Below are 12,778 nucleotides of genomic sequence, written 5' to 3'. Positions count from 1 at the left end.
GGTTGTGTCATTGAATTATCAGCGCCACGGACATGGGTCGGTTGTGTCATTGAATTATCAGCGTGTTGGGCAACGGTTGGTTGTGTCATTGAATTATCAGCGCCATGGACAAGGGTTGGTTGTGTCATTGAATTATCAGCGCCGTGGACAAGGGTTGGTTGTGTCATTGAATTATCAGCGCCATGGACAAGGGTTATTTGTGTCATTGAATTATCGGCCGCCATGGACAAGGGTTGGTTGTGTCATTGAATTATCAGCGCCATGAACAAGGGTTGGTTGTGTCATTGAATTATCAGCGCAATGGCTAAGGGTTGGTTGTGTCATTGCATTATCGGCGCCAGTGACAAGGTTCGGTTGTGTCATTTAATTATCAGCGCCATGGACAAGGGTCGGTTGTGTCATTGAATTATCACCGCCATGGACAAGGGTTGGTTGTGTCATTGAATGATCGGCCGCCATGGACAAGGGTTGGTTGTGTCATTGAATTATCAGCGCCATGGACAATGGTAGGTTGTGTCATTGAATCATCAGCGCCATGGACAACGGTTGGCTGTGTCATTGAATTATCAGCGCCATGGACAACGGTTGGTTGTGTCATTTAATTATCAGCGCCATGGACAACAGTTGGTTGTGTCATTGAATTATCAGCGCCATGGACAAGGGTTGGTTGTGTCATTGAATTATCAGCGCCATTGAGAAGGGTTGGTTGTGTCATTGAATTATCGGCGCCATGGACAAGGGTTGGTTGTGTCATTGAATCATCAGCGCCAAGGACTACGGTTGATTGTTTTTTTTTTGAATTATCAGCGTCATGGACAACGGCTGGTTTTGTCATTTAATTATCAGCGCCATGGACAACGGTTGGTTGTTTCATTTAATTATCAGCGCCATGGACAACAGTTGGTTGTGCCATTGAATTATCAGCGCCATGGACAACGGTTGGTTGTTTCATTTAATTATCAGCGCCATGGACAACGGTTGGTTGTGTCCTTTAATTATCAGCGCCATGGACAACGGTTGGTTGTGTCATTGAATTATCAGCGCCATGGACAACGGTTGGTTGTGTCATTTAATTATCAGCGCCATGGACAAGGGTTGGTTGTGTCATTGAATTATCAGCGCCATGGGCAAGGGTTGGTTGTGTTATTGAATCATCAGCTAAGTTTGTAATGACTGGTTGAAAACCAAACTTGCGCTAACAGCTTAACCTGTGCTTTTCACCAACCTAATCTTCGGGTAGACCTTAAGCCCTTGTATTTATATACCTATTTTACATCTACACGATCGTCATTATATAAAACAACGTCTATATGATCACTGAAGACTGCCGCGCGCTTTGAGATTTATTTATTTTTATTAAACAATTACATGCAACATAAAACGTCTCAAGGCCTTGTCCCAAATGTGCCTAAAAGGAGCAAATATGTTTGCTTTTACCGCCATGTTTTGTTGACCTTTTTAAATGCAAGGCACAACAGTACATTGTACACGCAGTCCTCATGGTGTTAACATGTAGTACAATTCGGTTACGCGTTTTTGTATTTATATTGTTGAACAACATTTGATTTTTTAAACTAAATAAACTAAATAAATGTCTGCGTTACAAGAAAATATCATTCTTGATGCAAAATACGTATGTAAACGTACATAAACGTAATGTGTATGCCATAAGGTATGTATAAAACTCTTGTCAAAACGGCACTAATTCGATAATCCGGAAGATTCGTTAATCCGGAAATTTCTGCCGGAACGGACGTTTCCGGATAAACGCGATAAACGCGGGCTCACTGTATTATGATTTTTACAGGCCAAAAATGGCTTGCAATTGTATTCAGAGATATACAACAACGCCATGCATATTAATCACAAATGCCCCATACAGCTCTATCACAACCTCCAGTTTCTGCTCTTGTCAACTTCTACGGCTGAATTACAAGACAAGACATGATAACCATTAACAATACAAAACAAAAGCAACATGAGCAGCAAACGCAACATGTTAAATGTAGCAAAAAAGAAAAAAAACAAAGAGACAAGAATCACAAAATGAAACCAAACGAAATAAATAAAGAGACAATAATAACTAGCAATTCTTCCACTACAAACATTAAGGCAATACAAAAGCATAACTGTGTTACCGGTAGAGAATAAAAACTAAGCTTTTCAAGAGAGTTTCACTTCGAACAACTTTATACGTGAGTAAGTTATAAAATCACATCGGCGCATGGGCGAATTATTATTCGCTAGTCATGATAAAATGTGTGCAGTATCTCGAAATTTGCGATATTTCTCTTTAGAAAATTTGGTTTGAGATCTAGTAAATAAAAATTGTGTTCATATTATAGATAAATTATAGAAAACAAATTCTCTGTGATCAGTATATGAGATCTGCATTTTGATTCCTGAATCTCGATAAAGAGGGAAAACTCGTTTGCGGTCCCCAACTTTGACGTTACGTAGTCTACGGGTACCCATTTGTTTCTATGAAAACTTTTTGAGAAATGGAAAGCGAAGTTCGCATGCCTGGAAAACCGAACAAAATGACAAAGAAATATTCGTGCCAATCGGAAACATTAAAATATGTAGGATACCAAGCCTAAATTGCTAGCATATACAACCTAAATCGTCATTATAATCAACATCGGTATTCGGTACATGTATATACTGTATGAAGTGACAGCGTGCATTGTCCCTTTAGCCGACATATATACAGTTTGAATATTATATCATGCACATTATCAGGATACACTACATACTTTGTACCAAAATTTCCAGCATATCCTTTTTTAAGTTCATGCATATTCTGAAATTTTACCCAAACACATATCAAGTCTATGGTGGCATAGACCTGCCTTAAGATAATCAATTACTAAGATTTCGAACAAGATCAACTACTCTTTACAAATACATACTGTTATATATGGTTTATTACTTATACCCTTTGCTAGAAAAGTCGTATATCTTAGTTAGATTTAGAAGGAAATGTGTGAACCATATCATGAATCTGTCAAAAGGAGTAAAGCCACAGAAAGCAATATGAACCACAAAGGGCAAAACTGGTATCAATAGTTATGGCTCTTGCACCCTGCACCTTCTTTCGATGATTTACTTACATGTGAAGTTTCATTTTGATACCTCTGATAGATTTCGAGTTGTGTCCATGACAAGGGACCAGAATGTCTGACGAAGAATTTGATTGCAGTGCAGTATAAACACTCTTTTATTTTTCTTGTGCTGGCATATAATACGTACACGATTTTGATTGAGTAAATCACCACTTTTTCGTAAACCTTATACTTTTATAATAAAGGAATTGTTACTTGATATACGTATTAAAAAACATATCATGGAACAAATCGTAGAGTAAAACTGTAATGTTTGGAATAGTTTTGAATAATTATCATAACACATTTTAAAATAAATGTGTCTTCCATGGGGTTGTAATCCTGGTCGTCTAAATAAACAAACCACATTACAAAGGAAGCTTTTTAATTAAAGTTAACACGCTTTGTCGCAAATACACGTTTGCAAAATTATCGATATCGTTACAAACTTTGTATTATTTATCCAATTTAAAGACCATGTTTTCCGTTCAACTCTTGAAAAAACACGACACAAAGGTGATCAGGTACATTGACTGGTGGTCTTCACTCATTTACCGCACTGCAACAATTATTCAGGCCATATTTTATTGTTCACAATAGGTCAATATTTTTATTTAATTTATTGAAAATTGTTTATTTATTTTTCATGTAATACACCGCAAGGTATAGTCCATACACAAGGGAGTTTAAATAGTTGTAAACATCATGTAAACATTTATATTTGAATTAAAAAGTTTATTACAATGATGTAAAAGTGTAGATATAAATTTTCATTGATTTCACATCGGTATCTTGGTAGTCTGACGTACTCACACATCAAAGAGCCCCTTTGCCTCCCTTTCCGCCCCTTTCATTAGGTCCAGGTTCACCGTTCTGTCCGTCTCGTCCTGCGAAGAAACCAAAAAAGCCTTTGTCACCTTTTCCGCCTTGACCACCGCCGTATCCGCCTCCGTAATAGTATCCGCCATCTCCACTAATCTCCATTAATAGTAATAGTATCCGCCATCTCCACCACCGCCTTGACCGCTCGGTCCGCCGCTTAAACCGCTACCACCCCCACCATATCTTCCACCGCCACCACCTCCCCCAAAACCACCCCCACTACCTCAACACCTAAAAACTTCTCCACGACCGCCACTTCCGCCACGGCCACATGACCCATCATCACCGTCTGTTCGTCCATAAAGCTACCAATGTCTTCCCCCTTTCCACCAGCGCCACAGCATTCTTTACCACCACCTCCGCTACAACCGCCGCCACCACCATATGCTCCACCACGACGGTTTCTTCCGCCATGCTCATATGCACCACCTTCCCCGTCCTCTCCACCCATATAACAAACACTACCATAATGCCAACCAGCACCAACGCGACCACCTCTACCATCCGTTCCGCCACTTCCTGGTTCCCCAGTTTGCCCCTGACAATTGTCTTGATATCCGTCCTCTGCTTGAAACCAGTGTTCCCAAGCCGCGTTGTACGCTCTCGGACCATATGGACCTCCAACAGTTAAGAGACAGGGTAGTAATCACAGATGCACTAACACAACTTACTTCATGTAAATAAAACCCGTCTGTATCCGATTTTTATGAGCCGAATCTCATTGTAACGCAAAGATTCAACGAAACAAAGAATCGTTTAAGAAAAGACAATTAGTATTTTAAATAACAACAAGATGATCGTCATTCTGGTTTGTAGGACCCAATTAAATATATATATATATATATATATATATATATATATATATATATATAAATCGTGTCATAATAGTGACGAAAATTATCTAAAGACCGCCTGACAAAATATGTAGCAACTTGATACAAATTCATTACCTTAAAGAGCGTTGCCTGTTTTTGTAACTAGGCATGTTTATTGTTTAAACGCTTTGGTAGATGTTCAATATCTATTACCAAATACTGCTTCAACGTTTCATAGCATTTGGTGCTCTGATGTGGTTTTGATATATAAGTATACATCAATCATTTGTCTCCCGGGATATGGTCAGTTTTTACCATATGAGCATAATGTGAACTAATTACGAAGATAACAAATAATTAACCTCTAGGCCATGGCGTTTTTGTAGCATCTATAGATCACGCTGTACTCAAGATTAATAATTTGAGAAAGCGTTTAGCGAGTTATACTCCAAACAGAAGACCCGGGAACTTTGAGTGTGTTTTCAGAAAATATATTGAATTTATTACATATTAATAAGCATGGTGTAACCAAATGTGTAAGTTTAAAAAGGGGCATAACTTTTGGAAAACTGTATGCTTGCTTTTAACATTGGCATATTCACGTCTTAATACCATGTGGAACAACGTCTGTCTGTAAATATGGTGTATATTGAGAATGATGTAATGGTTCCGAGTCAGTGAACATCTGATTTTATCTACAGCATTCATAGAAGAACACAAATTATAGCCGTCGAAATCACAAATAACAAAATGGAAAACATGAACATGTTTATCTTTATACTGAAAATTATAAATACTTAATAATTGACACCGCTTACAGTTATTAAGTGTGCATGCAGAACTACACCCATGCAACTTTATGTAGGTTACACCTCACTTATTGCAAAAATACCAGTTAGGCCTGCTTTCATTTGTCGTTGTCACAATTGGTAATTTTGAAGATAACATTTAATTGGGCACATGCATGTAAGAATTAAAAGAAAAACTATTGATACAAATTAATGCTTTCGTCGAAAAAACTTTCCCAGTCATTCTTTTTTATCTAAATAGTTTGATGCATCGAACTAAATAAATAAAGTTTAAAAATAGGAGCCTTGCCATGCGCATGATATCAAAATATAAGACAGAACTTTGCGATTCACGAGTAAAAAGCACATACACTTTAATGTTTTAATTACCACGTTCTGAATCGGTCCTGAAGCATTCAGGTGCAGTCAGTACTTGAATTGTTTTGCCATTTACTACTTTGCCTGAAATGTATATAGGTGACATCGTATCGTTAAGAAACGATTTTAATTTACAAATCAGACGTAGTATTTAAATTTTAAATGCCTTCTACGTACAATATGAATTATTGGTATTGAAGCTTTTATGAAGGAAGACATATACTACTTACAAGTCGAAAATTCGTTACCTTCCAGTTTTCGAGTTAACTAAGAACACGAGCAAAATATATGTAACCTGAAGAGTTACACAAAAAAACAATAAAAATACCGTTCCATGTTTCCTGTGCTATTTTGGCCACTTCCCGTGATTCATAGGTGACGATTCCTTCCTGTCTTGCCGTATGAATCGCACCATCTGGTTGCCGTTGTCTTGGACCTTAAAATATCATTGTTCAACGTTGTTCGACAATACTGTTGTGAATAGCATGCAATATCATTCTTTTCTCTGACAAAATATACATATTTGTTGAAATAGTGTTCTTGAACGGTTTTATAGACTGTTTTATTTAATTTTTTACATGCAGAAATTTAGTCCGCAAAACCGCCTGAACAAGGCCGTCTAACATGAGTATTTCTTACAATATTTTGTACTTATTTGAAAAAATATCGTTACAACATCTGAATGAAAAGCATGCAAACATGACGTTTAGTTACAAACTTAATATGCATCGTTCATAAAATACCTCCATTATAGTTTAAAATGAAAAAATAATTGAACAATGCCACGGTCAACCCCTTTTGAAAAGCTAAATCAACAAGAGTCTAAATCATTTTTTTTAAATCCTCCAATATTAGCCGATTTAACAATTTTAAAAAAGAGAAGTATATACGACTGCATTTTTTTCATTTTTTTTAAATTTGACATCGTTAAGTAAAGTTCATGAACAGAACAGACATTTTATTTAGACTTATACATAAGTACGTTGTCTTCATACCTACATTATAGAAGTAAGAATGTCATGTTTTTAATACGACAATGCATATAGTGAACTTTCTAAACAAATAATGACAGAAAGATGTGTAAGTTATACTGGTTTTACGGTATTATTGATCAATGAATTGCGAATTACAAATACATCTTTTATATATTTACACAACTTGGCAAGTTCGTTTTTTTCGGATAAAGTCAGTTATTGATACTTAAACACAGATTGATTAACATATACTTACCTTTTAAGGTATTTTGTCATTAAACACTATAACATGGACAAATACAAACGAAGTGAAACTAATCTTCAATATCTCTCCTTTTGCAACATAAACGGTATCTTTCATTGCGAGGAATATTATTGCCCGAGCATGTGCACTTTGACACGTGGTACTTTCTGTTTCGCTTATAAGAGTAAGTACCAACCCGTGGTATTTGTCTATAATTTCACCTTTATCGGTCCAACGGTGGCGAACATTCTGACGAATTCAGGTGCTTTCATTCCTGCAAAACCCACAGCTATGATTGTGTCTATAGGATCCTCCATTATAGATTCTCTAGCCGACCACTCTGAAATGAAATGCATCATCACATCATCATCATCATTGTGTTAATACTTTAAATACTAATAATACTACTACTAATAATAATACAAATCGTAATAATTATAATCATTATCGTCATCATCATCATCATCATCATCATCATCATCATCATCATCATCATCATCATCATCATCATCATCATCATCATCATCATCATCAATTCATCATAATTATTATCATCATCATCATCATCATCATCATCATCATCATCATCATCATCATCATCATCACCATCATCATCATCATCATTCGTGTTATAATAATAGTAAATAATAATAAATAATAATCATTATAAACAATACGTTCCATTATTTGCCAGATAATACTTACAATTAAATTCTATCCGAATCATGGCCGCAGCTGCTATGAGAAGTAAGCGTGTGAATCATTTGTGCGAATCTGCCTAACAAACATTAGGCCATTACGAAACGAAAAGAACCCGAATTACACACAGTTCATACAGGGAAGTTTATCTTGTTGTTTTACTCTTTGATATAATCTTGTCGTATATTATATTTAGATTTGGAAATTTATTATGACGGTCGCATTTGTATTTTCGTTTTAGATTGGATCGGTGTAGTTTATGGATTAAAACCTACAAGTCGGTTTAGACGGTAGTTGATTGAATATGTTTGAGCTAGATTTTACCAGTTTAATTATAATTTTCATTTCACAATTAATGCATTATTCAATCGATACCTTCAAATCTCTTCATGGCGGCTTTAAAGCCTCTATAACGCTCAAAATCAACGAAAACTTCGTAAAGTATTTCGTAAAATAAAGTTAACACCTAAACATTCAGTGTTCCTTATAGCAATAGCCACATTTTCAACGCTAGATGTGGTATGATTGCATAGATTTGTGTAGATACAAAATGCTCGTTTTTTTTTTTTGTGACACAATTAATTCAATTTTAATTTCCCGGGAATATATCTATTCATACGACACACGAACACTAAAATGGCACCATGTTAGTGTTAATGTGTCGTATGAATAGATATCGTTGAGGGAAATTTAAATGGAATTGAATATGCAAAAAAATTAAAACCGAGCATTTTGTATCTACAAACATCGATTTTACCAGACCACATCTTGCGTTGAAATTGCGGCAATTGCCATAAGAACACTGATTTTTAATTGTTTAACTTTATTTTACGAAATACATTACGAAATTTTTGTTGATTGTTAGCGTTATAGGGGCTTTAAGGCGCAAATAACATAACAAACCAACAACATAACATATGGTTTATTGTAATTCAAGGCCGTCGGCAAAATACAATTGTTCAATAATCATCAAATGTGCTGACAACAGAGATATGTTAATTAATAATATATTATTAACGAGCAGAACATGTAACACAAAGACATAAGCATAAAATGTACATAACATATCATATAATAACTTTGACATGTAAGTACTTGTAATTTTGTCTTTCATACTAAGGGTACTTACTTATAACGTCGTGAAACACTTGTACATTAAAGTATCAATCAAAAACTTCTTTCGAGTAGTAAACGCTTCGCGCATGTATTTTGCAATTATAGCAATTACACTCCTGTCATATTCCGACATCATTGTATATGAGGACAGTACTCAGATATGGGTTACGTTTTGCTAATATATAACGATTAATTTTAAATTTAATTTTAAACAAATATATTATGAGTCTAGACATTTACGTTACCATGTGTTTAATTAAGTTAAGAAAGATAAGGGCAACTTCATTAAAAACTTGAGTTAAATTAAAGCATTTTGATAAGTCCATTTTAACAACTTTTAATCACGAAATCGTTTACGCTAAATAGAGGAAGTGTTGTACGAAAGTACATGTATAGGGAGTTTAATCAGGCTAATAAATTACAATGTCATTTAGTTATATCTGTAGACCTAAGCCCATGAAGCCTACTGAAATAGCAGTGATTTTTGTTTATTCAATTTTAAAGGGGCCTTTTCACGTTTTTGTAAACTGACCAAATTAAAAAAAGTAATTTCAGATTCGCAAATTTTCGTTTTAGTTATGATATTTGTGAGGCAACAGTAATACTGAACATTTACCATGCTCTAAAATACCCTTTATATGCATCTTTTGACGATTTAAAAACCTGAAAATTATAAAGCGTTGCAACGCGAAACGATTGAATAATTTTTAGAGTTCTCTTGTTGTCGTTATATTTTGTGAAACTACGAGGATTTCGTATATAAAGTATAAAATACACCCATCAACGTATGAGCATGGATGGTCGTGTGGTCTAAGTGGTAGACTTTAAATCCATGACTGCTGGGGTCAGTGGTTCGAGCCCAGTTGAGGATTACTTTTTTTCTGTTTTTAATTACATTCTTGTTGTTTTTACTGGAGCCTTTTAAATCCAATGTTTACATGATCATGATAAAGCATTTAATGACAAACTTCAATACATGCCAAAATCTGTGAAAAGGCCCCTTTAAGTATGTTTATAATATCTCTTGTGAAAAACTGTCTGGATTAAGAACATATTGACGACCTAAGCATCAGTGTCATGAGGCTATCAGGTGCATGCTGGTCGTAACAGTTTCGCAGCCCATCCCTCTGTAATTAGTTAATGATAATAGAGTGTAACCTAATGTTACGACGATTTCGGTTAACTACCCTTATGTTTGCCTTCAATGTGCGGTTGAACGATACGGGCATTATCTCTTTAAACTGAAACTGCTTATACCCGCCACATGTCGACATGTGAAGGCCCGTTGAGATTTAAATGATTAAACTTAGATGAGGCTCAGCCTAGTTTGTAGTAAATACTAAAACGAGAGAAAACGTTCTGCTCTACGATGTATTTTAATACCAGTTTAGACCTTGAAAATAAAACGCTACAGACGGATGCTTTCGTGCTCATATTTTTTTGGGATTTCAATTACAATGACTTCATTCCAAATTGAACACCTGCACTATTTGTATGTACTGGTAGTTAGTAAAAAGATTACATGTTTTGGATTCGATATGTGTAAAACTGTTGGATATATTAGTGAACAGGTAAGTTTAAGAAACGAAAGACTTACTAAAATAATATATTGAGCGTATGCAAATAATTTATTTCAGGCAACGTTAACCATATGTATTTTTACTGTATTTATGTCATACTATCTTGATATGTTACAGGTATAGCGCGGGAAATGTATTCAAGAGGCGGTCAAAGTGGCCGACAGAATAGCAATGTTGGTTGCGGCGGCCGTGGAGGATGGGGTGGAAATGGCGGCGGTTGCAGCGGTTTTGGTCATGGTGATTGGGGTGATGGTGGAAACGTTGGTAATGGGGGAAGGTTTCGCATAAGTGTCGGTGGTGGTGGCGGCGGTCGTGGTGGCGGATGTGGTGGTCGTGGCAACGGAAGTAATGGAGGATGGTTTAGCGTAGGCGCCGGTGTTGGCGCCGGCGGTCGTGGTGTTTGGGGTGATGGTGACAACGTTAGTAATGGGGAAGGGTTTGAAATAGACGCCGGTGGTGGTGGCGGACGGTTTAGCATGGGCGCCAGTGTTGGTGGTGGTGGCAGCGTTAGCGGTCATGGCAGTTGGGGTGGTGGTGACAACGGTGGGAATGGGGTAAGGTTTGCAATAGACGCCGGTGGTGGTGGTGGACGGTATAGCATTGGCGCCAGTGTTGGTGGTGGTGGTCATGGCGGTTGGGTTGGTGGTGGCTACGTTGGTAATGGAGGATGGTTTGGCATAAACGGCGGTGGTGGCGGTGGTGGAGGCACTGGTGGCACAGGCAATCGTGGTGCCTCCTGGGGCGGCAGCGGAGGAGGCGCTGGAGACGGCGCAGGTCGTGATGGCAGTTGGAATTTCAACGCCGGAGAAGAAGACGGCGGTTATGGGAGTTGCCCTAGGAATACTGGCCTACCGTGATGTAAATTTTGTTGTTTTAAAGAACTGAGTGGCCATACACAATTATAATTGAAACAAGGAACAAGTGTATTGATTGTTATACACTTTTAAAGATCTATTTGAATTGTTTGTAAATATTATTTGCTGGCTTGATAAATAAAAATTGTTCAAAAATATTGAAACAATTGCAATTTACTGGAAACAACAATAATTTATTATTTAAAGATAATAACAGGCGTTTTGTTGCCTAACAAGTCTCCAATATAAACTCGACTTTTATAATTAAAAAAAAAGTGAAGGGACACCTTGACTATATAAAAGCATTATGAGTGTTAGTATTTAAAAAAACGGTTATATGGTTATTTTAAGAATGCATAATAAGTAACAGTAAAAGGTTTTCAAAGCTAAAAACGAAAATAAATAAATTATATAAACAATTAAGTCTACTGTTTTCACATGTATTTAACTGGAAATTTCAGAGTGCACCATTTAGTAGAACCTGTTACAACAGCCTGTACCCCACACCTTCCCCCTGCCATAGACAATTGAGTCGTGTTCTGAGAAAACTGGATTTAATGCATGTGCGTAAAGTGTCGTCCCAGATTAGCCTGTGCAGTCCGCACAGGCTAATCAGGGACGACACTTTCCGCCTTAACTGGATTTTCGTGTAGAAGAGACTTCTTTTAAACGAAAAATACCATAAAAGCGGAAAGTGTTGGCCTGATTAGTCTGTGCGGACTGCACAAGCTAATCTGGGACGACACTTTACGCACATGCATTAAACCCAGTTTTCTCAGAACACGACTCAATTATCTACATGATTGAGTATCACTTTTCTGATGAAAATGGACATGTGTATCTATTTACTTGTATAATTCTGCGTGATTTTGCTGAAATGCAGATAGCGAAAACCGCTGATATATTGTATATTTGACATCTAAAATTGTCTTCTATTACCAGCTCATATATCGTGAATTACATAACTATACCGATTTATTATCACATGTTATGTAGCAGTTATCAACACATTCATGTTTTATATACGTGATTAAAATAAATGAATAAATACATACCTTCTCAGTCCATAAAATGCCGACATATTTGAAATTTCGTATCATGATACTTGTTTGTTTTTCGATATCCTATTACCCCACCAGGTTGACTATTTGCAAAGACGTGTGTGTTTGTGCGTGTGCGTGTGCGCGTGTGTGTGTGCGCGTGTGTGTGTTTGTGTGAGTGCATTTAAAAGTTTATGAGATCCTATTGCAAATGAGGCTTCATTGCGTATGGTCCCGAAGTGTTTTTCCAGAACTCCTATCAAATTGGCTTACTAAACTATCGAAAGTGGTACTTATTTTTAAT

General features: G+C 36.6%; 1 protein-coding gene across 1 annotated transcript; it reads left to right on the top strand.

Annotated features, from left to right (window-relative positions):
- Window positions 1-8,094: 8,094 nt before the first annotated feature.
- Window positions 8,095-11,853, top strand: LOC127857821 (uncharacterized). Its single transcript, XM_052394505.1, has 2 exons — window positions 8,095-8,161; window positions 10,698-11,853. The coding sequence occupies exon 2, from the start codon at window positions 10,712-10,714 to the stop codon at window positions 11,435-11,437; it is 726 nt and encodes a 241-aa protein (XP_052250465.1). The 5' UTR covers window positions 8,095-8,161; window positions 10,698-10,711; the 3' UTR covers window positions 11,438-11,853.
- Window positions 11,854-12,778: the final 925 nt, after the last annotated feature.

This window comes from Dreissena polymorpha, chromosome 14, assembly GCF_020536995.1.
Source record: "Dreissena polymorpha isolate Duluth1 chromosome 14, UMN_Dpol_1.0, whole genome shotgun sequence".
In the NCBI taxonomy this organism is placed as follows: Eukaryota; Metazoa; Mollusca; class Bivalvia; order Myida; family Dreissenidae; genus Dreissena; species Dreissena polymorpha.
Note: the sequence above shows the minus strand (reverse complement) of the source record. Positions and strands in the feature narration are given on the sequence as shown.